The sequence below is a fragment of the Lichenostomus cassidix genome, chromosome 18, assembly GCF_008360975.1.
Source record: "Lichenostomus cassidix isolate B80296 chromosome 18, HeHo_3.0, whole genome shotgun sequence".
NCBI classification, from domain to species: domain Eukaryota; kingdom Metazoa; phylum Chordata; class Aves; order Passeriformes; family Meliphagidae; genus Lichenostomus; species Lichenostomus cassidix.
The window spans coordinates 6,978,335-7,004,099 of record NC_139498.1 but is presented as its reverse complement, the minus strand read 5'-3'; the positions used below and the strand labels follow the sequence as shown (position 1 = coordinate 7,004,099).

Sequence of the window (25,765 nt, the reverse complement as noted above, 5' to 3'; positions counted from 1 at the left end):
ATAAAATGTGCATATTGTTTATATAACAATAAATGTACGCATTAATAGATGTAATTTATAGGTGTTACAGATGTTATCTATAAGCACACTCAGTGCACGGAAAGGTCAGCCCAGCGCTCTGCCAGATGGGTTGGAGCTGAACTTGCCTGTTTAACTAAGCCATGCAGTGGCTGTACCCGCGAGAACTCTGTCCCCATTGCAGAGGGACACCGGAGCGCCGGGCAGCGATCGTTCCCTCGGGAAAGGCGCGGGAGCTGCGGGCCGGGCCGGGCCGGGCTGGGCTGGGCCGGACTGGGTTGGTCCTCCCGGCGCGCCCGCTACAGAGCGGGGCCAGAGCGCCGCCGCCGCGCTTCCGTTTCCCCCGCCGCCATCTTAGGCACGGGCACTGCAGCCACAGCGTTCAACCCGTGCCTCGCACCGCCGGGTAGCAGCGGGAGGCGGCCGAGCTGTGAGTAACCCTCGGGCAGCGGGAAGCGCGTTTATCCCCCGAGGAGGGAAGTTCCGCCGCTCTCTTCCCGAGGTACCGGCGCTATTCGGGCAGGCGGGGAGGGGACGCCGTGAGGGGTGAGCGGGGCTGCGGTGCCCTCACCTAAGATGGCGGCGGGGGTGGGTTCTTCCCGCCGAGAAGATGGCGGCGGAGCGAGCGGCGCTCTGGCCGGGCGGCGGAACTCGCTCGGCTGGGTGAGGGGAGCGGGAGGGCAGCGTTCCCTTCAGGGACCCTTCAATCACAGGGGCAGTGTGCCCCGCTACGGAGACCCGGCCCAGCCCTGCTGCATCACAAGGAACCCCCCTAACCTTCCTCCCTCAGCCAGGGCAGCCCCTCTCCACCTTGCCACCCTCACTCCCTTTGGGGTCATCCCTCCCTTCTTGCATGAGGGAGGTGTGGGGAGTGTGGGGATTACCCGCTGCCTGCCCACCCCCTCCACTCCCCAAGGCACCTGCCGCTCCATTTTATTTTAAAGATCATAATTTCCACCCTCCCTTTCATACTTTGCCGCAGGAATGGACCAGCGAGTCCATAGGTAGCGGAGAGCTCCCCACCCTCCTTTCCCTCCTCCTCCTCCCCACCCCTTAAGGGGCGGCGATCGCGGCCGGGAGGAAAGAAAAGGATGCCACGGAAGCTGTTGTTGCCTTATAAATCTGTTTTTTCTCACTTTCGAGCTCCACGGGGCTTGCATGACTCTTTGGCGATGAACGCGGCCAGAAGTGGCTACCGGGTCTTCTCGGCCAACTCCACCGCAGCCTCCACCGAGCTGGCGAAGAAGATCACGGAGTAAGTTCCCTGCTAAGTTTCTTTCTCCCCCATCGCTCCCCGGCTCCAGGAGCCCTGCCGAGCGGCTGGAGAAGCTTCTGGCATCCCCTCGCCTTCCCAAGGCGGCTGCTGCGAGCACCTTTGTGGAGGTTTTGCCCTGGGGATCTTCGGCAGCTCTGCCTGAGCCAGCGATGGAAAGGACCCGCCGCTTTCTGCTTCTTCTGACATCCATTTCACTGCTGGAAAGGCTGGGGTGCTGCACGGGCTGTCGCTTTTGGGGAGGGAGGAGGTGAAACTTGGTTGGACAAACCTCAGAAAAGCGTTTTAAGCGTGTTTGGGAGATGCTCAAAACTTTCTCCGGCTCCTGACCTTGTTTTTCCCAGCAGCTTCGGTGCCTGGGGCACAGGGAGTGTCCGTGTGCACCTCGGCACAGCACCTTGCTCTGAGCAGCCTGGATTTTGGGGAGTAGGAAAGCTGGGCAGCATGTGCTGTTTAGTTCAGGATAAAAGTCTGCCCCTTTTTTCTTCAGCCCATCAATTTGGGCAGAGTTTGACCTTGTCTTGTCCGGGATGGATGTGCTGGGTCCTGCTGAGTGAGGGATGTGACAGCTGCCTCCGAAATGGGGCTCTTGGTGCACAGAGCGCTGAGTTTCCCCCAGCAGTTAACTTTTGGGTCGAATTAGTTTGTTCGAATTAGGGCAGTCCCAGCTGAAGGGGCTGTTCTGGGATGGTCGTTTGTGTATCGGGCTGTTACCTTAGAACAGGATTTGGATTTTCTTTCTGCTCTTTCTCAGCTCCAGTTCATAGGCAGCTGCTCCCAAAATTGAAAGGTCTCACTGCCTGTTTGCTGCTGCAGCTGACAGCATCCCTGTTATCTTTGCTAGGCAGCTGCTGTCCCATTCTCATCTCCAAGGGCGTGCTTAAATTGGAAACATGACTTAAGTACAGGTGTGCTGCCACCTTAAACTGCAAGAACACTTTGCTGTTCGTCCTGCTCACTTAATAAACACTGTGTTCAATCCTTAGCACAGATTATCTTCACGGAGCTGACTTGGCTCTTTGGCTGGGGTATGTGTTGGATAATAGTGATGGACTCTGAGTGTGAGGCTAAGAGGAAGACCCTTGTGTTTGCGAGTGGAAAACTTTGGTTTTTTGTCTCACGTATTCTTGCTATATTTGGTCAGTTCTTTATCGCTTTCCCTTCACTGAACTCTGAAACTAACGTCTCTCTGTATAAAAAAGTAAGTTTTGCTGCAACAGATGGGACAGGGTTTTACAGGGCTTGTCCTGTTGCATCAACATTGCACAGCAGAATTCCCCTGGGGACAAGCTCCGAGTTCTCAGGACTGAAAGAGCAAACGGGCAATCCTTATTCCTTGCTCTCTGTCTTAAAAATAACTCCCTTCTTTTTAAAGATGAAATGAGAAGAGACACAGAGAGGCTTCCCCAGGCCACGGCGCTGGCTGGGATGACGTGCTGCTGTTATCCCAGGGATGCTCTGGGGGGAAAAGAAACAAGATCCAGATCCAAAGTGACCTCCTGGCTCCCTCCTTGGTCTCTCACCAAGTAAATTTCTAATAGGGGTGATGTGGGGTTTTTCCCTTGGCTCTGCCATCAGTGTTGGGTGCTCTGGTGGTGGCACAAGCACAGCCCTGTGATACACAGCTGATGCTTAACTGAGGCTTAAGGACATTTATCTTTGTTGTGGGGGCAAAATCTGGAACCATTCACAGTGCAGATTTGCTCACAGTAAAAAGCCTCCCAAAATTAAAGGTATTTTCAGCATCTAGTGCAGTGCTTTTGCACTGCCTTCCCTTAGGAGCTCGAGGGCTGTTTCAGCTGATGTGTAACACATCCCTTGTTCTTTCAGGTTGCAAAAGATGCGTGGCTGCTGCCTTTCCCCCTGCCTCACATCCTAGCCTGTTCTTTGCTGGGGAGGTCAGTTGCACCTTTAAATAGAGTTGGAGCAATCTTACAAGGGTGAGTCTGTCCTCTAATATTGTGCGTTCTTTTTAAAGTTTTTTTATGACCTTGAGTAAAAGTAGTAAAAGAACTTTAAAACAACACGCAATATTAGGAGTAGGGCCCCTTGAGATACCTGTTTATCTGGGCTGTGTTCTTTACCTGTAGGTATGAATTTAAAATCTCTACCTCAGTAGTCCTGGCTCAAAGTTTTTAACATCTCAGACCTGGAGAGGAACAGTGTCAGCTTTCAGGCACCTGATTTACCTCCTCACTTTGTTTATTGCAAAACTTCCAGAGCTGCTTTCGATTCAGGCTCTGAGCATCATGTTCTGGCACAGTTCTGATCTTTACATTTCCCCTTGAGCATTCTCTGGTTCTGGGAAAGTAATGGTCAGTCATACTTTCACTTTAGGTTTTCAGAACTTAAGTTGATGGTAGTATCTGCAAGGGAGAGGAGATGGTGCTGGACTGTGAAAACCAAATACCTTGTGAAAACTGAAATAAGGAAGATGCTCTTTAGATTCAGCACCACTGAAACATAAATAAACCCATGTATTTACTTTTCACTTATAAATTAAGAGGGATGATTATTTTATTTTAAATTCTTTCCCTGATGGAAAGAAAACTGCTGCTGTAATTAGGACACTTGGCACCTGATTGCAAGCTGCATTTGGAGGGGAGAAAGATAATTTCTGTGACCAGTGCTGATCCCTAATGGGCCTGTGTGCTGCTGGGGGGGAGGGAGGTCTAGCAGATCTTTTTGATCTTTAGTCCAAGAGATGCATTTAGGTCTCCCTCTGACTGCAGTGCTTGGCTCAGAAACTACAAATATCACATTCTACTCACTGCTTATGTGTTTGGGTTGGAGGGGATTGGTGCTTGAATCTTGCTAATGCCTCCCCAGTGCTCCTGTAACTCCGTGATGTGGGATGTGATACTGTCTCACTGCCAACTGTGGATGTGAGTATTCCAGACATTTACTCAGTTTGCAGCGTGGAAAATGCTGGTGATCTGAAGATAAAGCATTGCCATGAGCCTAAACAACGTGGAATAGGGGGGAATACATGGGGATTTGTGCTCTGATCCCTGGCTGCAGGAAGCTGGGTCACAATGCTAAACCCAGGGTGCTGTTTTCTGTGACTGGGTGGGAGGTGAGCCCTGCTTTTGGGTGAAACAATACATTCAGAGGACTTGCAGCAGCCTCCCTCAGCTGCAGGAGGATTTCTGGTAGGAAATACACTCTTTAGGTCATCTTGCCAGCACAGGAGAGGGTGGCAGAGGGAAGTCAGAGCACCTCTGTGCAGTTTAGGTAGAGCACAGAACATGGTTGAACATGATGGGTTCGTGTGGAGCTTTCTGTGCTGGCCAGCATGGCTTGTGGGGAAATTCCTTCATGAGGAATGGGCTGGTATGAGTAGAGGAAAATCTGCCTGGTATTTGCCAGTAGTTGGGCTTGCATGGCTCTGGCATGGCTGGAACAAGTGATCCCAGTGGCAGATGAGCAGCAGGGACTGTTCTTCAAATATCAAGTCATGCTGGGTGGATGGAGAGAGGTAAAGGAGAGCTCAGATAGTTTTGAGGGTATCTGAACAGATTGTATTCAGGAAGCTGCCATTCCCTTTCCCTTTCCTGGCTGTTCTTGTGCTGGGGGATTAGGAAGTGCACTGCAGAGCTGCCATTGTGCTGGCTGGACCATGACTGATCTTTATTTAAAGGTTTGCTAAAGTTTGAAAAGCAATTCAAAGTCAGGCTGTGGCTTGGTTTGGCCATGGTCAGGCACAGCACAGACCCTCTACCCTCAGCTCCAGCTCCTTCTGAGCCTGTGCAAGTTCCTGGAGTCTGTAGGTGTTGGGAGAGTTGGAAGTTTGCAGAGCTGAGACGAAGGAAAGTGTTTATAATGAAGAGGATATTGCCAAAATAAAATCATAATCATAATTAAGGGCTTTGTATGCAGATTTCTCTTAAAATTGAATGTTTGTACTGTGAACTGGCCAGAAGCTCCCTTTGGAGATAACCTGACAAATGTTTTGAATTCTGGTCACAGAGGAGGAGAAGGAGGCAGCCTGGGCTGAGGCTCTTCTCAGTGGCACTGAAACAGGCTCTGATGGCAGAAAATACTGCGAATACATTTGCCCCTTGAAATTTGATTCAGCTGAACATGGAGTCTCTTTGGCTATCCTTTGTGATTTTTGACAGTCTTCAGTGGAGCATTTTAAAGTACAATCTGATACAGCCTCACAATGTTTCCTAAAATACTGCAGTGTGTCACTTCCTCATTAAACTATAGGTGACTCCTGAGCTGTTTGCATTTAGATGTGAATTGGAGACAGGTTTTATAAACATTTTTGTATTCACAACCTAATATCCTCTTGGCATGTTTTGAGACTGCGGAAAGTTAGATCATCCTTCCTGGGCAGTGTTTACAGACAGATTCCAGATCAATAGGAATTTTTACTGGCCAGCTCCTCTGAGTAGGATTTTTAAAGCCATAAAGAGGTTTTTTTTCCTCTTCAATGCTGTCATGCCCCAGAGGAGTTGATATGAGTTAGTGATGGAGCTGGTGCAAGGATAGCAGCTCATTTTGCTTGGAGAGGTGATTTATTGCAGGACCTAAAATGTTATTTTTCCCAGAAGCAGCTTTATCTCTGCTGGGTGTGTGGTCTGGGTTACCTTCTTTGTCCCAGTGCAGATCTGCCTGTGTCTGCAGACGAGTGATCAGTGACTGTGGTAGCCCGGGTTCATGTGATTATGCTGTTAGTCCTGAAGCTGGATGAAAACAGCTCTTGCTGTCAGTTCAATTCCTCTGTCCCCTAAAGCAACAACAGCCAATTGGGAGCTTCAGGATGGAGGGGATTTAGAGAGAAAAGAGTTGGGATGGAAGAGAAAACAAGGGAGAGGTAATAGGAAGGGGAAATTTATCTTTGAACTCTGTGGCTGCTGCCAGGCTGTGTGGTCGATAAGGCTGTGCCCTGCCCTTGACTTCCATGCAAATATCCCTTTTGATAAAAGTCCTCTGGAATTTGGTGCTTTACAGCAGGAGTTGCATCAACAGTCCACTCTTTATTATGCTTGACTCAGTCAAGGTTTATCAAACTCCTTCCCTGGCTGATACTTTGGCTAACCGAAGCCTTCAGGAAGGGATTTGGTGCAAGGTGTGCCCCTGGGGTGCACATACCTCAGCTGCTCTGGGGGAGCTTCCTGTGCATCCTGCTGTGCCTGAGGCTCCTGGGACTCTGGAGCACTGCAGGCAGGGCTGATCTGGGACTTTCATGGGCAGGTTTATCTCATATCCAGTGCTCTTGTGTACTTGCAGTCAACAGTTGGAGCAGAGCTGGGATTTATTGTCTGACCAGAGCTGCTCATTCCTCTAAGCTGGCATCTGTGTCCTGTCTTTCTGCTCCCTGCACCCAGGTTTGACAGCTGAGCTCTTTTAGTGCCCCAAGCCAAACTGTTTCAGTGTCTGTCCCTCTTGCCATGGGGGAGCAAACTTGCCTTTCTGATTTCTTGTTTCAGCAGCGCAGAAACTGCATTGCTGCTGTACAGTCTGAATAGGAGAGCACTGGACTCTGGTTTCTTCTTGCTGGCTACATCATGGAATCAGAGCTGGAGATCTTTGAGTCCAGCCGTTAACCCAGCTCTGCCAAAGCCACCACTAAACCACATCCCCAAGTGCCTCATCTGCATGTCTTTTAAATCCCTCCAAGGATGGTGACTCCACCACTTCCCTAGGCAGCCTGTTCCAGGCTTGACAGCTCTTTCAGGGAAGAAATGTTTCCTAATATCCAATCTAAATCTCCCCCAGTGCAACGTGGGACCACTTCCCCTTGGGCACCACAAACCTGGTTTTGTTGCCACCACTTAGCACTGAAAGTGCCACCTTCAAAGGGGTATTTTGTTGAGATGAGTCTGGCTGGACTTGTTTTGAAGCTTTCCTTCCTGCCATGAGATTCAGGGCTGACTAAGAGCATTTGCACAGTGTGTCCAACAGATTTTTTTTTTCCCAGTATTGAGGTAGGAACGTGCTGTCTGCAGTGAAGTCAGGGCCCACGTGCCTCCAAAGGGAGCTTGCAAGGCTTGCTGTGCAGTTGTGGAGGAACAAGTGTGAGTCATTCAACATTTCCCACCACACTGCTTGGGGGTGTGTGTATGTGTGTGTGTTTCTCTGAGCTTGTTTGGACTTGGATGCCTTAGCAGTGATTAGGACTAAGCTTGGTGGTTGCAAATGCCAGACAATCATCATCAGGACAGCAGGATCCCACCTGCAAATCTCACCTCTCCTGTGAGTCTATCCTGAGGTGCCCAGGATTGCCTTTACTTGACCAGCTGCCAGCTCTTTTTGAAGATACCAAAGGTACTGAGGTTGCCTTTGCATTGCAGCTGCAAGTTCCAACCCAGCTGGGCTGAGAAGAGCTCAGTTAGGGATTTGGGAGACTTGTCTGGACTCAGCTGCAGGCTGATGCTGCAGTTGGTACCCGAGCTGGGCTGGTGACAGTCTGGCACGTACAGCTCTCGAGGTGGCAGTTTAGTCACCAGCCCAGCCATTGCAAAACATGCTGCCAGACACATGGTGGGGAGGGTGTGTGTGCCAGAGATGTGTTTTGGAATTAGCTAAGCAAACATATCCCGTGGCATCCGAGTGTCTGTTATCTCAGCTGTCCCAGGCACACTCCCCAGGCCAGCTTGTAGCTGGGACCTCCAGCTTTGGCTCACAGCTGAACCCAGCAGTTGCTGATAGGACAGAAGCGTGCCAGGGTCAGCCTGTGTTGCTCTTTCACTTCTGAAAACACAAATCTTTGTGACAATTGAAGTGCAAGGCCGAGCCAGTGGGTAAGGAGATGGAGAGAGACTGACTGCTGAAGGCTGTAGACCAGCAAAAAAAAAAAAAACCCAGCAGCAGATGTGGACTCTTTTTATTTAGGGTTAGTCCTGACCTGCAGAATTTTGGCACATATCCAGGTAAATACAGTACAAGTGCAGACAGGAAACTGCTGCCATAATCAGCATGGTGGACAAAGGTATTTTTCAGGCACAAACTGTTTCCTAATCTGTTGTGTGGCCATGACCACTGAGCAGATCTTGGGAGAGGAGGGAATTGCCCCTGCTCCATCCCACTTGACCCAAGCATCTCACTGCTGCAGGGTCTCACAGCTGAGGCTCTGGGTTAAAGCACAAATGCCTTTAAGTACTTACTAATGGATTACTTGTCAGTACAATTAAATACTGAATTGTCACCTGAGGGAAAAGTCTGCATTCTGGAGCCTTTTAAAATGCGCTTCAAAGTCAGTCTTTGTTTTGTAAGAAAGAAATTAGAAAGGGGGTGACTAATCTGCGTAGTGATTAATGTTGTAGATTTGATATTTGAGAAGAGCAAGGAGTAATTTGAAAAAAATTTTAAAAAAAAGTTAAAATCTCAATCAGTTATTTCAGAAAGAAGGTTTAAGGAGGAAAAAAAGGGAAAAGATGTGGGAGTCAAAAAAAGTGACTCAGGTGCCATTAATTGAGTCTGAGTAAATCATTCAACTCTAGTTGCACATCAGACTTACCCAAGGGGGCATTACACAGTCTGGCAAGGTGTCCTTTGCCATCAGGAGTCACAGCCTGCGGTCAGTTGCACAGGGACTGGCTCTTTGGGTACAGCAGTCACCTGCTGCAGAGTGGTGTGTCCCAGGGCCCTCTCAGGGACAACAGAAGAAAGGAGATCCCCAAAAAAGGGGAGGACATGTAGTTCTGCAGCCTGGCTCTCTCACTCAGCTCCCTCTTGGGCAGTGCTGTGTTTTGGGGGTGTGTAACGTGGTCCAGTCCCTGCTTTGCAGCACAAACTGCTGCATTCCTCCATTTTTAACATCCTTTCTTTCTCTCCAGGCGTCTCGGTGCTGAGCTTGGGAAGTCTGTTGTGTACCAGGAAACCAATGGAGGTAAGAGAAATCTCTACTCTTTGCAACTGTTTTGAGGTAATCTTAGAAATGCTGGGTAACTCCATTGACCAGACCTGTCTAAGAAGTACAGTGATTCAGCTGGGATGTTACTGTGGCTCCTGGCAGTGCTAAACCTCCATGGCTGACCTTGGACAAAGCAATTGAACGTGTTCTGTGTTTTCCCTTGTTATCTTGTTTGCTTGCCCATCTGCAAACTTTCCTCTAGAGTCCTGCCTTGGGTTTTAGCTGCTGCCAAATCTTTTATGCTCCTGTGCTGAGCAAAACATCTCCAGGTTTAAAAGCAATGCCCTGCTTTTTCAGTGTCTGCCTTGTGAACTTTTAAATTATCCCTATCTTTAAGCCCTTCCCTGCCACACAGAATTTACAACTGCCTTTGCTTTTAAAAGTGCAAATTCAGGGCTGTGCTGGGGAAAATGCCTCTTGGAGCTTGCTTTTGTTTTTAAACAGGTTAACACTCTGCAAGTGTCCATTTTCAAATGCTTGGCTAAAACACAAAGATATTGGGCAACAGAGTTCTGTGGCCAAGAGTCATTTATTGCTTCAAGACCTCTGTTACCTTGTTTGCAACAAAGAGTAGAGCCAGAGAACTGCTACAGGCTAGAGGAAGGGGTGGAAGATTGTGGTAGTGCTGCTTCCCTTGCAGCCTGAATGGGCCTCACAGTGGGTGAGCTGCTGTGGTTATGGCTGAGCTGGCTGGTGCATTCCTGCCAGGGAGAGCTCGCTGCCCTTTGGGGTTGGTTTTAAAATCAGGTTGTTTGCTACGAGGTCTGAAGTCGTTCTTCATCACTGCACAGCAAATCAGTCTGCTCTCAGCAGAGTCCTGGAAGGTTACTGCCAGGGCCCAGGCAATTAGACTTGGAATTCTATAGCTGAGGAGCTGTTTCTCTCCTTTTGCTTATCCCTGCCCTCTGATTCATGACTGTGTGGGAAATGAGTGGCTAAGGCAGGCACCCTGGGAAACCTAAAGTCATTGCTTTGGCTTTGCAGAGCTGCTTGGGGCTCAGCTTTTGTGTTTGAGTCAGGGACTGTAGGAGTGGTGCTCAGCAGAAACCCAGACCTCCAGCTTGTGTCAGTGTTGAAATGTCTTGACCTTGATAGTGAAACTGGGGAGTTCTTGTTCTGAACTGGATGCTGCTGGTGTTGCCTTGAGCTCTCCAGCCTGCATGGAACTGATCCCATGGTAAGCTGTGCAAGAGCAAAGTGCAAAAGAGCTGAGTTACCTTCTGGGAAGAACTGAAGGTTGTTCTGCCTTGGGTGGTTAATTGCTCACTAATGAATGTGCTGTTGACAGCTTTCAGCACTCCATGGAGGCATGAAAAGGATCTCTCATTGAGAGTTAGGTAAATTGTCTTCTAAATTCTAAGAAAAATTTCTAAATTCTAAAATTCTAAATTCTAAGAAAAATAAACAGCTATTCAGCCTGCTTTTGCTTTGTAAATACAGCTAACTCACTGGTATGTCATGCCAGCTCTATCCAGGACCAGCCTTTGGAAAACCCATTTGGCTCATCCCTGTATTTCTGTGCACAAAGGGCAAAGGAGCGAGTCCTCATCTGTCCTGACCAGGGGCCAAGGTTGCTGCTAAAACATGATGTGTTGTCACTGTCAACCTGATGTTTGGAAAGAAAACTCACTCTGTTTTCAATCTTTTTCAGAAACAAGAGTTGAAATAAAAGAGTCTGTCCGGGGACAGGATATCTTCATCATACAGACAATCCCCAGGTGAGGCATTTGTGTCTTGGTTTTACACCTAGGATGTGCTTTGAATACCTGGATCAACAGACTGTTCAGTGGTTTGCTCACTGTTAACCAGCACAATAACCAGTGGAACTCTTGCAGTGTTGTCATTGCTTTTAGATCTAAGGCCCCCATGTAGTGTTAGGCTGTTCACATTCCCAGGGGATTGATTGCAACACTGAAATGCTTCCCATCAAATAGCTGGAGTGTGTAATTTGAGGCAAGAACAGGAGTGGCTGATGGCTTCCAGTGAAATTTCCCTGGTCTGTGTGTTGGTGACCTTTCAGGCTCAGCTTTTTGGTGATTTCTGACTGGCATTTCCATCCCAGGATGGGTGATTTCTTCTGCCTTCCAACTACCAAGCAGCATCAAACAGCAGCTGCTGCTTTCATTACGGGCTGGATTACTCTTCCCTTTTGCTGTAGTGATGTGAAACTGAGCTCAGGTGGAAGCCCATAGTTTTCCCTCCTGTGCTTGTACAGTTCTTGATGATGGTGGGCCTTTTTGGATTTTAATTTGGGCTGTTCTAGGCTTGGAGTAAAAGAAGTGCTGCAAGTAACCAGGGGGCTAGAAAACCACCTGTAACCCCAGGAACCTTGCTCCTTGCTGGCTCAGGAAGAGTGATGGGATAACACTAGGGTGATGGGAAGGGAGCCTACATATAAATGATAACTGCAAATTGACCTGCTGTGAGTAGGGGAAGTGCTGTTTTCAGAGATGAGGTATTGATAGGATGCCTATTGTATTTTTAGAAAAACAAGGCTATTCCTACTCTGATAGTTACCAAATTTTGCTCAGATTTTGGAGATCACAAGAAGTAATAAGTAGCAGAGCTCAAGCAGGTGGCAGGATTCCCTGGAAACAGGATTTTTCCTTGCTTGCCAAAGAAATAGACCCCGCTGAGAATTCAAGTTCATTTGCTCTGTGAAGTGCTTGGCCTGTTGTAAAGAAATCAGTAGGACTACTAGAACAGCTTACTCAGTTCTGGAATTCCTCTCGCAGGCAGAAACATTTTCCTAAGGTTCATCTGTCTCCAGAGATGCCCCAAGTGTTTCCTCCCTCAGGGAGCAGCTAAATCTCTGCAAGATGAAAATCCCCTGCTGTAGGATTATGTTTTGGGTGAATGGTGCCATTCTGTTGTCCCTTCTGAGGGAGTTCTCTGAAATAACTTGTAACTGAGAGCTGTGTAAGCATGAAACAAATCAAATGTTCAGAGAGAGGTAACTCAGCATTAGGGACAGGAAAGGTTTTGGGAGGGGAAAACCTCCCCTTGCTTCTAACTTGTTGATCCCCTTGTTTTTCCATTAACTGAATTCAGTGTTTTGGGCCAAGAAATGGGTATTTGTTAGCCAAAATGTTCAAGGCCCTCCAGGTGAGGAGCCAGTGTTGTGCAGCCAAGTCATCTTTCATTCCTAAACTGCAGCTGTGCCTTGCTGCATTGCTAGAGAGGACAGCTTCAAGGACATCTCAATTTTGCTGTGGGTTTCAGGGAGCTTTTCAGGAGACTCAAAACAGCAACTGTGTGGAATAATCTAAGAATAGGACTTGCACACCCAGTAGTGGTTTAAAAAGAAAATATTAGGAATTGGTAGAAAAGGAGTAGAGAAGGAAACAACCTTGTTACGCTGCAATGTGAATTCACAGTCTGCATCTTGAATGCACAGAGAGAACAGAAAGACCTGAGTATTTACATGCTCTCTGTCCTAAAAGCTGTAGCACAACCAAAAAAAAGCTGACAAAGACATGTGCCATCCAAGACTGCTGTGTGGACTGGCATTTGTGTGAGGCAAAATCAAAAAGCTCATGCTTAGAAAAATGAACGAGTTAGTGGTTTTGTGATGATACCCTAAAGGCAAAAGGAGCCTTTTTATGCTAAGTGTTGGTGCTGATTGTTGCAAAGTCCATCATGGACAGTGTCACATAAAGTGTTTGCTCTGCCTCCAGAGCAGGACTGTCCAGGGATGGCCCAGGCAGGGGTTAGGAGCAGCAAGGGAGGCTCTGGGGTGGTAAGGAGGATGTGGGGATAGCTGAGCTGTCTCTGAGTGTCCTGGTAATGAGCTGCCAGCCCCTGTGTGAGGTCTTGGCTCAGCTCTCCGAGCAGTAACTAACTGAGCATGGCTTTAAGGCAGGCGGTGGGGAGGGCAGCAAGGAGACTGGGATGCTCCCCTGGGTAAGTGTTTTGGAGATGCTGGGGCTGAGCTTCCCCCACCAATGTAATTTCCCCCAGCTGGTGCCCTTGGTTGGAGTCAGTGTCCCTTGCAGAGGAACAGATCAGGGTGATGGTTCAGCATGAAGCCACCCCAGCCCACCCATCCTGAACCCTGCAGGAGGGACAGACACATCCACCTCTGCCTAGTGCCTGTGCCAGCTGGTCTGCAGGAGCTTCCCAGAGCCCAGCATGGGATCCTGCTTGAATACTGGGAGAAGGCTCCTCCTTGAATAACTTCATCAATATGGCTACTGGTGTCCTGCAGCAGCAGCAGGACTGCTGGTGCCTTTTGAAGTCTCAGTCTTGTTTTCTACCTGCTTTCCATGTGAATAGATAAGTATTTTCAAAGATTAAGTTGAAAAATAATGATGAAAAATACTGGATTTCTCAGATGAACTTTAAATAGGCTTCAGTTTGACCACTTTGTTTTTGTATGACACTGATAGTAGCATCTTTTTCTTCTCTCACAGCCCCACTGGCACAGCTAAATCACCAAAGGGAAGAAACAGTTCTTTGTTTGCTCGTTGTCCCGTGTGGCAGGGGGCTGTGTTTTATGTAATTCTTGGCTGGGTGCTCCAGAGCCAACAAAGCTTTCTTGTGTGTAAATGGCATTGTGTGCGCAGGCTGGTGGGGCCAGCAGGACAACAGAGACCCAGAGTTTCACAAAAGGAGAGGCACAAGTGGAGGTTAATTTCCAAAGGAAGGGAGAGCAATGGGGAAATGGAAATGGTCAGAGGTTTGTCACGGGTCATGTCTCTGAGCAGTTGGAGAGGCTGTCTGTGGCGGCTGTTTCAGGAGGAAAACAGGGCCTGAGCAATGTCTGGGTAATGTCCAGAAAGCTCTGCAGAGCTTTAGGCTGCTCTGTGCTGTTTATTCCTCTGCTGCTGTGTGGAAAGTTGGCCCAGTCAGCCCCTGCCCTGTCACCATGGGCTGCACAGCTGAGCCACTACAGCACTGTCCTGCTGACCAGGCTGGGGACATGGTGTGTCACTGGAAGCTGTCCGTGCTGGAAACCCCCCAGGCAAGGGGGTCTGTGTTGCAGCAGTGTCTGCTCTGCCATCTGAAGCACGTGTTCTTCACTTCCCAAAAGTTCTTGAGTCAGTCTGTGGTGATGCAGACAGTGTCTCTTGGTGTTGGTTTTAAGGAACTAAAGGGATGCTGATGTCCACCAAAGTGCCATATCTGGAGTTTATGCTGCTCCAAATGCAGTATTTCTTAAGGCAGGAAAAATAACCTGCCTTACTATTAAAGAGAAAAATACCCTAAGAAATCCAATGTGGATGAAGTTGTGTTAGCCACATGTGTGCTGCTTCTTTAAAACACTATTTTATTTTAAAATACATTGTATCAAGTGACATTTGTTCCAAAGAAAATTTTATAAAAAGCTCTTTTTTTGTCTGATGATGGAGGGAAATCATCATACACCTTATGTTAGAACATAAAATCAAATTCCAGTCCACAGCTCTTGAGTGCTGGCGTCATGTCCTGTATGTGTAAGAGCTGATTGTAATTTGTTGTGGCATGATGGATGGAGCTGTGTGGCTGCAGTCTGGGTCTGGCATACATTAGCCTAAGATGTAGCATTATTTGCTTGGAATTTTAGTAGGGGGAGATCTGGGTATAAATGGCAAAGGAAATGCATGGGAAAAACACCTGCTAATATTTGGAATTGTGTTCAAATCTCCTAGAGATGTGAATACTGCTGTCATGGAGCTGCTGATCATGGCCTATGCACTGAAGACTTCCTGTGCCAGGAACATCATTGGGGTCATCCCCTACTTTCCCTACAGCAAACAGAGCAAAATGAGGAAGAGGGGCTCCATAGTCTGCAAGCTGCTGGCTTCAATGCTTGCCAAGGCAGGTGAGTGTCCCAGGGAGCAGCAGCATAGCAGGCTTGGTGCTGCTGGGCATTCCAAAGGTCATTTGTCCCTCCATTCTCCTGTTTGATGTGGGCATGTGCTGCTGAGCTCTTAAGCCACCTTGGGAGAATTCATTTTCCTCAGCTTTCTTGTGTTTCTTTGTAACCTGCGCCTGGGGAAGTGGCCTAGAAATGTTATAGTGAAATACAGTGTCAGCCCAGTGCTGTGGCATTATGTGCCTGCTTCTCATTATGTCCGTGGAACTTTCTGTGTTAATCTGTTTATGATTATTTTATGGCATGGCATAATAGTCTGAGGAATAGCTAAAACAGGCTGGAAAATGGAGATATTGAAGGAGCTGCAGCCATGTGGGAATATTTTCAATAAGTTGTCTTTTTTCCCCTTTAGGTTTAACACACATTATCACTATGGATCTTCATCAAAAGGAAATCCAAGGCTTCTTCAGCTTTCCAGTAGACAACCTGAGAGCATCCCCTTTCTTGCTTCAGTATATACAGGAAGAAGTGAGGTTACTCTAGTTCTATATATATATTGACTTGTCTGAATTCATATTAGTATGAAGGCAGCACTTGACCTCCACTTAAGTGAGGTAGTGGTGTCAGCCTAGGTCAATCCTTATGCTAATAACTTCTTAGGGGATACCTATTGCGTGTTTCATGGGAAGATGTTACACTGGATGACTGTAGCTGGATAGAAATTGAACTCAGCACAAGTAGAGGAGCTTGCTCTCTGTGGAGTTAGTGCCATTTGAGAGATGCTACTTATGCTCCTGCTGTAATCACCTCTGAAATCCTGTTAAACTGCCTCCCCTCTCCCTTTGTGCTGTGCTGGATTTCTGACTGCTCTGAATTATTGATAGACTTTGTCTTGGGCTGAGTGTAGGAATGCTGAGCACAGCAGGGCTGGGAGGAGGGCACAGAGGCTTTATTCTCCATGTGCAAAAGATGATGATTTATTCCCACATGGTGAGAGCAAGGCTTCTCCATATGGGGAGGGTTAAACATAGTGAACATTCCCACCTTTGCAGAATACACAATTTCTGGTGTTGAAAGCAAGTGCCATTGCCTCTCTAGTTTCTTGTCACAGAATGAAGATTTGGTTCTGAGGAGGAGGGTGGGTGTAATTATTCAGCCATGTATCAAACCAGTTACTGCCCAGCAAGAAGGTCTTTCTTTAATTAACTAACTTTTTATCACATCCAGATTCCAGATTACAGAAATGCAGTCATTGTAGCCAAATCTCCTGGTGCTGCTAAAAGGTAAATGGATGCTTTGCTAGCTGATTAAAAGTAACTTGGAAAATACCTAACCTCCTGGAAAATATAGAAGGGAAAGTTATGGGAGGGTGGCCGATGGATTGACAATCTGGTCATAATTCCTTTGTGGTTGGAAATGGGATGGATGTGGTGCAGATGGGCAGCTGAACTTTGTATTCCCACTCCCATGGGAGTAAACTCTGGAGGTCTCAGTGAAATGTTCACCTGGGGTCAGACTTGCTGCTTGAGTTTCAGCAGTGCTTGATGATCTCAGAAAGCATTTAGCCTGTGGAGGAACACAGGAGACCCTGTGTGGAGCCAAGGGCTAGAGTGGGCTTTGGGATATTAGCGAGGAATGAGGAGTCACTTCCAGTGAAGTTCCTTGCAGAGAAACAGCCACAGAGGTGCAGCCTTTGCTTGCTGTTGGCCTGGGAGAGAATTGCTGTAGTGGGCTGTGAAGCTGCATCAGCCCAGCAGCTTCCTGAGAGGCTGTTGTTGTCTTGCAGGGCTCAGTCTTACGCTGAGAGGCTGCGGCTGGGGCTGGCAGTGATCCATGGAGAGGCTCAGTGCACGGAGCAGGACATGGACGACGGGCGGCACTCCCCTCCAATGCTCAAAAATGCAACTGTGCATCCTGGCCTGGAGCTGCCATGTAAGATCAAGCTTCTCTGCTTACCTTTGGGGGAAAAAAAGAGAAGGGTTTGGTGGGAAATTTCAGTTGGTTTATCTGTGTAGGTGTAACCAACCTAAAGGCAGTTGTGCCAGTGGAATCTTTTTCATGGAAAGGTTGATCTCAGCGAGTAGGAGAAGTCACAGGGGAAGGTTTTTATTTGACTCCTTCTGGCCATAAAGAGCCATCAGTATTGTTCTCCTTGGCTATGCCTGCTCCAGTGTTAGACTGACAAATCATTGATAAAGCTGGTGCTTTTACAGTATTCAACAACAGAATGTATTGAGCTGATGAAACAAAAGAGATGCAAAAGTGCAAGTAAGGAGAGAGCAACCACTGAGACAGGCTGCTGGCTCCACTGGGGAGGGCAAGGCTGCTCTATTGTCTTCCCTTCTGCTGCAGCTATTTTTACTGCTGGAAATTTTCTTAATCTTGGCACCCAGGTGATCATGCTCCAACGTCTGTTTTGACAAGATGTTGAGGTTTGTGTGGCTGGGGTGAATAGGTTCTCCAAGAGCATTGTTGACCTGCTTCCTGTGCTCTTGCTGCTGATTGGGAGCAGAGAGCAAAGTTAAAAGAGGAAACTTGTGTTCTGGGAAATGCCATCCTCAGGATTGCTTGTATTCCTGCAGCAGTCAAATAATAACAGTACAATCAAAATCCAGCTCCCTTTTGGGAGGATTTTAACTTTCTGGGCATGTGGTTTTAGGAGAGAATTGGGAGCAGGAAGGTGGCTGAGAAGTGCCTGTGGGAAAAGCTGTGTGCTGCAGTGTGTGGCAACACCAGCAGTGGTTGGGGCTGCTGATAATCATCTCGTTTTTGGAAATTTAGGGAGAACATCCAACCAGTTTGTGGGTAGCTTATGGAGGGGAAGGCAAGTAAGACTGCAGGCATTTTACGTCACCCCAGCTGTGTCTCACTAGAGTACAATCAGTTAAATAATGCTTTTGTTGCTGGTGAAACTCCTCTTGGGCCTTAGGGGGCAGGTGGGGTTTGGCAGTGAAGTTTGGGACTTTATGGTTCTCCTTCTGATGAGGGGTTTTTTTCATGCCCTTCCAAGAAAGCAGGAATTTGCATGGTTATTCTTCACATTCTCCTTCCCCTCCTATTCTGAAAAGGATGGTGTCCTCCAGAATATCAGTAGCTGACATTTGTCTGCTACAGAGGAATTGATGTGAGTGTGTTTTTATTTCCAGCCATGTCACTTCAAAGAAGCTCAGCTGTGGGAGCTTGTGCTGCTGGAGAACCCTGTAAATGGTTGCTCATACAGAAATGTGCCCTTGTCCAGTTGAGTTATGATTCCAATGGAAAAATTATTTTCAGTCATCAGCTAAACAAACACAAACTAATTTGCTGTGTATCACCACTTTCTTATTTTATCTCCTGCACAAACTCAGCACTTGACCAATGACCTTAGATGCCTGCATGCCTAAGGCACAATGTAAAACAGTGAAGCTGTGGCTTGGCAGCTCTCTGTCATGGGCTGGATTGTAGGGCAAACTTGTCCAAAACTCTCAGAAGTTGCTTTTCTCTACAGTTTTCTAACCTGAGAGATACCTGGTTTTGAGTGAGCTGGGTTCTGGAGGTGCAGAATTCTGAGGTGATGCCTGTCTAAAAGCATCTTGGTTGTGTCACAGTCTTTGCCAGACAGAGGTGAAAGTGCAGCTGGGATGGCAATGCTGTGACTGTCTGTAGTTGTCTCTCTGCTGTGCCTCCTTTCTCATCCAATTCAGTCATTTGAAAAGCATCTTCCCACCTCAAATGTCACATCATTCCAAACCCTTATTCAACTCTCCCTTCCTGGTGGTGAAAGCTCTGAGGGCAGAGTGAAGCAGGGTTCAGCTGTGTGGTTGTTTATGAAAGGTCAGACACGTGCTGCTGCTCAGAACTAGATGCTTCCTTACCCCAAAACTGGCCCAAAATCATCTGATTGCCAAAACAGAACCGGTCTGTGGGTCAGAGACCAAACCTAAGCCTGGCAGGTGGAAGATTGGGGCTCTTCCTGGGGAGTGGCTGAGACTCTTTGTGGAGCATCCCACTCTGAGCTACAGCCATATCAGTGTGGAACATCCCAGACTCGGCAATTGAGGCTGCAGTCAGTTATGTTAGAGTCAGGAGAGAGGTGAAACTTGTGTCTGGGAGCAGCCCCAGAGCAATGGCTCATGCTTTGTGCCATTCTCCATGGGCTTCCTGGTGAATTGGCTGGGCTCCTGCGTCCTGGCATGCACCTTCTCTCCCTGTTCTAGCAGGGATCATGTGCCTCTAATTAATGGGTGCTAGGCAGTGTAATGGCTTATTTATTGTCCTGTGAGTGTGGCCTGATGAGATATTCTGATTCGTAGGGAGCCACAAGAGAAAAATGCCAGAGGTGCTTCTAATTGCACTTAAAATGCTGCACTGAGAGCCCATGTCACTCCAACCCCTGAAATCAGAGCCTTGGAGACAGGACGTCACTCCAAGGTTATTCCCTTTGATTGTGTGCTTTTGTGTCTCTGAGCTTGCAGCTGGCTCGGGGCTGTGCCTTAACAAATGCATGTGGACTCTTTGCATGTTTCCTCGAGAAAAAGAGTGGAGCACCATCTGTTAAATCGTTTCAGTGGCTTTGGAATTCAGTACTTTATGCAGAGAGCTAATGGTCTGCTTGAGTCCCAGAGCCCAGCAAACTGCCACAAAGGGAGTTTGGGGGAAAAACTGGAGGGACAATAGGCCTGTTCCTACTTCCCTACCCCCATCTTGCCTGTGTTTAGGCTGGGCACAGGGATGTTTTCTGTCCTTCCAAGGCTGTCTCTACACAAAACAGTTCATTCTTGAGCAGCCTTTTGCTCACAGGCTCCGTTGTAAATGCAGCATTATATTTGTCAGTTATTGTCACTTTAATGCACACTGTCAACTCCAAACAGAATTTATTTTAGTATTTCTTGACCTGTTTTTGACCACTTAATTAAAGCAACATGTTTATGCACCTGGGATTGCTGTCTCTTAGTGGCAGTGATGATCTTGCCTTTAACATGTGGTACTTTGGTGTGTATTATGCACATCTGAATGAAAGTGTTCTTTGATATCCTTGTTTTATAAAAGATGGTGGTTGGTCTAGTTTTTTCTCTTTTATTCCCTCCCTCCCCAGAAGCTACAGATACCACAAGCATCTTTTCTTACTCTCCAGAAAACGTCAGCAACTCTTTAACGTAAACTTGTATGTGATCCAAGGAGTTACACCAGGCAAAAGTATCACTGTGGCTTATTTCTGTTACCCTCTTCTGTCTACAAAAATAGAGGTTTTGTGTCTGGGAAGACAATATTCCTTATTATTTGAATCATTTTTCAAGGCACCTCCCCATAGCAGTTCCGACTTGCACATCTTGATATGTCCAAAGATTTTGAAGAAGAAACTGGCTGCACTAACCCCTGTGTAGACTCTCATCACCTTGGAGCAGTTCTCTTGAGATTTGATGTGGTTGTGGGTAGATCTTTGGCTTGCAATATTTTTTTCTTTTTTTTGCAGAGAAAATTGAACAAGGAAAAGGGAGAACATCTCTTTAAGATCCGGGTAGGTCGACACGTTGCCTACCATTCTTTAAAAATAAACCAAAATTGAAATACAGCTTTTAAAAAACAGACAGAGATGCAAAGCACTGCTAATGTTGCTGGTTGCCATGTTAGCCTTTAAGCATAGCAAGGAATGTGTCTGCTTCCTTCATGGGGTAGAAGGATACCGATTTGCTGAAACTCCCTGTCTCTGTGAGTAAAATAGTGCTGAATTTCAGCTCCCTAGGTCTGTTCACCATTTGTGTAGAAAAATTTCCCCTAACCTGGCTGTTGTAAACAGAGATGGCACTCATCTGTGGATACACATGGAGCATGGGATGGCAGCCAGGTGGAATCCTTTTGATACTTCACAGCTCCCACCAGGAGCTCTATTAGTGTCCAGACTAGATAGTAAACTCATAACTAATCCAAGCAGGTCAGTAGTGCCTGTAATTGAAATTTATGATCTGCTTATCTCTCGTGGTGCTTAATCTTCGTTTACTACAAATAATCTTCCTTCTCATAAGAATATTTTTCCTTCAGGATTTAGACATGACTTTGCATTTTATAGGAGACTCAGAAATAACCATGCAAGGGAGGCTGGGGAATCTGTGCCATGAAGAGCTGTCTATTAACTCTTCAGTCCAAGATAGCTGCGAGTTTAACTGTAAAACCTGGCAATAACTGATGCAACTTTGGTCAAAACAGAATTACTGGGCACCTTTTATAAGTTTTGGTAGGTTTATGGAAAACCAGCCTGTGGAGTAGGTCATGTGTGTGAAGAACAGCTCTACACGGGAATCTTCGAAGCTGTGGTCCTCATAATTGCTTTCATCATATCCCTCAGTGTGACTCATTCACCCAGCTGTGCTTGCACTCTAAGTATTCTGAGGCACTGATGAGATGTGGGAATAGTACTGGATCATCCTGCTCTGCAGGATGGGGAGTTCAGTGCTAGACTTTTTTGGCCCAGGAGGGCAGAGGTCAATATCCAGACAGGCTTTCTGGTGGGCAATGGCTTGTGTTCTGCTGCTGCTCAGGTATTACAGTGAAGTGGATTATCCTAAAGGAGAAAAGTCTTGCTGTGTCTGAACTCCTTGAGGCTCTTGAGAAGCCTCTGTGGCTGGAATTCTGGCACGTCCTCAGCTTACAAAAGGAGAGGCACCAAGTGCCTTGGTAGGACACTTTGCACTCACTGTGGAGAGCATAAAATAGGGGGGTGAGGTGGGAAGGTGGGCCAGGTAAGTGTTTCAAAATGCTGGCTGTGCCTCTTGGCTTCAGTGGTTAGGTCAGCCCAGATTGTCACCTATTGACATGTGTGTGCCCACCAGAGTGTCCTTTCCATGCTGGAAGTTTCTGTGATTTACCAGCACCCTGTGGCAAATGAGGGGTTTGGCAGATGGACAGCAAGTCCCTGGCCTGTACTGGACACTGATTGCTGTTTGGTGTGAGTCTGAAGGCTGTGCTGCATCTGGGCACTCTCAGTGCATCCTGCTTCAGATCTCTGGTATTTTTATGATGCTGCTGGAATTTTGGCAGGATGTGGTTTTGCATGAACCCAGTCAGTGCAAAAGTAGCATCAGGAGGGAATGGATATTATTCCCCAGTACATCTCTTCACTTTTGTGTCAGGTAGCACAGCTTGTCAGTGTATCCTTTGATCTAGTTGCTGATTGCACTGAGCTTGTAGAACTGAGTTTCAGCTGGATTTTGTCCTGCTTTTTCCATTAATCCACTTAAAAAATAATCAGCAAATTTGCTTCTGCAAACTTCCTTAAGCTTTCTTTGCTGGAGCAGATGGTGTTAAGGTTCTTACACCCTCTCAAAGACCCTTCTGTGTTTGGTGATGTGAGAAAGCAAGTGAGCTACAATGCAAGTCTCTGATCCTGCAGATGATTTACTGAGTTCAAGAGGTGAAAAGCTGCACCTTGTAAAGCACCTGCCCTTTGAGACGTGCTGCTTGGAAAAGCCTATTTGTTGTTCCCAATCATGGAATGGACCCTTTTTCAAGTCCTGTGCTGCAGCACAAAGAAAGTCACTGACCTTTCCTGTAAACGAGGTGCAGCTTTGTAGCTCTCCTTGCAGAGGGGGCTGTTAGAGAGTTGGAATTGTTTCTGAGGTCAGTACAAAAATCCCCGCAGAAACAGAGAATTTCCTCTTTATGCAGCAGTGTTGCTCATTTGAGGAGGAAAATGATGGTTAAACAAGGGTTTCTCACTCAGGTGGGTGTCAGGATCATGTAAAGCCTGTCTGTGCATCAGTATAAGATGTTTAAAGGTTCAGCCTGTGGTGTGATGGAACTGTTGGGGTTTGACTCAAGCCTGACTCACCTGGACTCTTTTTTTTTCCTTCTTCCATAGTGATGATGGCCAAGGAGAAACCACCAATAACTGTGGTTGGAGATGTTGGAGGAAGAATTGCCATCATTGTGGTACGAGTGTGAGGGGAGCAGGTGGGGGGGTGGCTTTCTCACAGCATCTTTGCTTCCCCTGAGTGTCAAAGGGATGGCTGCTACAGGAGGGGGAACATGTTTGTTAGACACTCTTTTCTCTCCAGTAGTGCTGCTGGCTTTGGCTATTTCAACTTTCTGTTGAAAACCCTTTGCACTTCAGCTCTTTAAGCCCTAAAATTTCCTTGCTCCCTTGATTCTACACGTGTCAGATATCTGCAAGTAATGAAATAATCCAGGACATGCAGAGAAACCTCCTGAAGTATTAAAAAACCCAAACAAACAAAAAACTTGCTGAGCTTCTCACACTTGAGCTTCTCACACTTGCTATGCTGTGCTGCAGTGTGAGTAATCAACATGCAGCTCCTACCCCAGGAAAACATACACCTTGCTGATGATAAACTGTGTGTGGGTGCATGTGCAGGGACTAATTTGTTTCCAAGACACAACATTTGTTCTCCATGCTAGCAAAAGGGTCATTAAACTAGGGAAATAGCATTCACAGATTAGTCATGCACGTGGCTGTCCTCACCAGCAGCTGAAGTAGACAGGGATTCTATTTTTCATCTGTGTGCACAGCCAAAGCTGCAGTACCTTGCAGATCCACTCGTGCCCTGCAGGCTCTGAAAACTTCTGGTTTTGATGTTATTTCTGTTTCTTCTCAGGATGACATCATCGATGACGTGGAAAGCTTTGTAGCTGCTGCAGAGATCCTGAAAGAGCGTGGAGCCTACAAGATTTTTGTGATGGCTACTCATGGGCTCCTGTCAGCAGATGCCCCCCGTCTCATAGAGGAATCCTCCATTGATGAGGTGAGTCTGCTTTCTGGACTGCAGAGGACAGGCTGGCTCTGGAGGCACCAAAACTCTTGAATTGATGTCCTTCCCTTGGCATGTAACTCATCTCTGGAATTACTCATTTAATCAGGTGCTTTCAGTTAGCTGGTTCTTCACTGGAACAAAAAAAAAAAAACCCTGTGTGTGATTAATACTTGCTGGGATCAGATCTGGTTCCCTGAGTGTGTTTTCTCCTTAATGCAAGTATTAGTCATCCTGCCTGGACACTTCCCTTCCTGCAGCTGGGGGTGTGTGGCTGCCATCTCACTGTGCAGCCCCTCTCCCCCAGCTGGTGAGGGACTGTTGGTACATGAAGAGGACAGGATTTCAAACCTTAGTAACAGCTGTCAGATCCTGTAATCTGCATGGACCCAGCAGCCTGTTGGAGAGTGCTAGTTATGCTGGTCCCCTCAACAGACTGTCACGGGGGGGAGACCATTTATTTTAATCTGTTTTCCCAATACTCAAGGATTTCTCCCCCTGAACTGTGAAACAGCAGCTACACACCCCTCCTGGAGTCAATCCAGGGTGCCTGCTCAGGGAGGGCAAATGTTTCAGCAGCACAACTTCCTGTCCTTTCTGGCCCTCCATAGGTGGTAGTGACCAACACTGTTCCCCACGAGGTGCAGAAGCTGCAGTGCCCCAAGATAAAGACTGTGGATATCAGTTTGATCCTCTCAGAAGCCATCCGGCGAATCCACAACGGCGAGTCCATGGCTTATCTCTTCCGCAACATCACTGTCGATGACTAGAGCTGAGCCTGTCCCCATCCTGGATTCCACAAGAGAAGGAAATCTGCATGGAAAGGCAATACCATAAAACATAGGCATAACACAGCTGTTTATTTTTGTAGGAGTGTGGAGGTTTTCAGGGTCTTGAGCCATGAGATCTAATAGAAAAGAAATCAACCTGACCAGCACTTTACAAGTGAATAGAAAGGGCCACTGGCAATGGGGAGGATTACACCTTAATTAAGAGAGATGGAGAAATGAGGTGATGTTGAATTTTTAAGTTCCTTTAATGATTTTTTTTTTTTTTTTTAGTGTGTTATCTCTTGCCCTGTAGGGGCAGAAGGAAAAGCTAAACAGAAGTAGCTGTCAGCTTGTGAGAAGGGAACAGAGACTGCTCATTGCTGTGTGGGCAGCAAGAGCAGCCTTTGGGGTTGTTTCTGCCTGTGTCTCATGCCCCAGAGCACGGAAGGGAATGTTCAGGCTGTGCTGCTGGCAGAGCTGAGCCAACAGCAGCTCTGTGCCAGCTCAGTGGCCTCTCCTCTCCTGCACAGCAGAGCAGGGACTTTCATCAAAACTAAGTTAGCGGAACATCCCAAAAGGACAGCTTAGGGCAACCCATTGGCAGGGCTACTCCCATCCCTGGGTCAGGGAGCTGGGAACAGGCTCACGTGTGTGTCCCAGCAGAGCAGGCAATGCTAGTTAATGTGTTGGCCTTTTCATTTTGCGAGCTTTGGATCATTGTTGCTCTTCAGTGACGAGTCACGTGAGGGTCTTGGTCCTCACTGGGACACTTGTCTGCACTGCAAAACCAGGCATGATTTTTGGAGTTGCCTGGGGCTGATGAGTTTGTGGCAGAGTCTCCTGGGGAAGGGAAGTTGGAACAATATCTGCTTCTAATGCAGCTGTGCACTCCAAAACACTAACACTGAACCTGCAATAAAAAGTGTAAGATTTTTCAGCTTTGGTGCTTCCTGTGGATCCTGTGCCCTCTGAAGTGCTGCTGTGTCTGTTCAGTGGGGCTGTTGCTGTAACAAGGCTCACTTGGCAGCTTTCAGCCTTCTTCCACAGGGAAGTAGGACTTGCTGGTCACTCCCTTCTTGAGTGATACTAATTTTTGGGTGGAGGGGACACTTGAGGAAGCAGCACAAGATGCATGTGGCGGGCTTTGTCTGCAGGATGATACAAGGATAAACTCCCAAACTGTGATCTTTCCACTTGAGACAAACACTCCAGTAAAACCTACACTGCTTTCTAGTCTGCTGATGTGAGGGGCAAATAAAAGCTGCTGGAAGCAATTGCTTCAACAGCACAGGAATTGTTTAA

At 47.3% G+C, this 25,765-nt stretch overlaps 1 protein-coding gene across 5 annotated transcripts; it reads left to right on the top strand.

Annotated features, from left to right (window-relative positions):
- The first annotated feature begins 378 nt into the window (after positions 1–378).
- Positions 379–25,765, top strand: PRPSAP1 (phosphoribosyl pyrophosphate synthetase associated protein 1). Of its 5 annotated transcripts, none has more exons than XM_085077839.1 (11): positions 379–520; positions 1,162–1,273; positions 9,079–9,131; positions 10,807–10,873; positions 14,786–14,958; positions 15,365–15,480; positions 16,180–16,235; positions 16,739–16,884; positions 22,787–22,857; positions 23,541–23,687; positions 24,305–25,765. In XM_085077839.1, the coding sequence occupies exons 2-11, from the start codon at positions 1,191–1,193 to the stop codon at positions 24,461–24,463; spliced, it is 1,071 nt and encodes a 356-aa protein (XP_084933965.1). In that variant the 5' UTR covers positions 379–520; positions 1,162–1,190; the 3' UTR covers positions 24,464–25,765. The 5 variants fall into 5 exon arrangements, with proteins under 5 accessions (XP_084933965.1, XP_084933967.1, XP_084933963.1 ...); XM_085077841.1 differs by lacking the exon at positions 379–520 and adding an exon at positions 610–681; XM_085077837.1 differs by lacking the exon at positions 379–520 and adding an exon at positions 695–1,022.

Bases quoted from the DNA above. Each gene is read 5' to 3' on its own strand.
- PRPSAP1 (XM_085077837.1), top strand. From the start codon at position 872: ATGAGGGAGGTGTGGGGAGTGTGGGGATTACCCGCTGCCTGCCCACCC. The intron at 1,023-1,161 runs GTAGCGGAGAGC...CTCACTTTCGAG, and splicing joins ATGGACCAGCGAGTCCATAG to CTCCACGGGGCTTGCATGAC. The intron at 14,959-15,364 runs GTGAGTGTCCCA...TTTCCCCTTTAG, and splicing joins TTCAATGCTTGCCAAGGCAG to GTTTAACACACATTATCACT.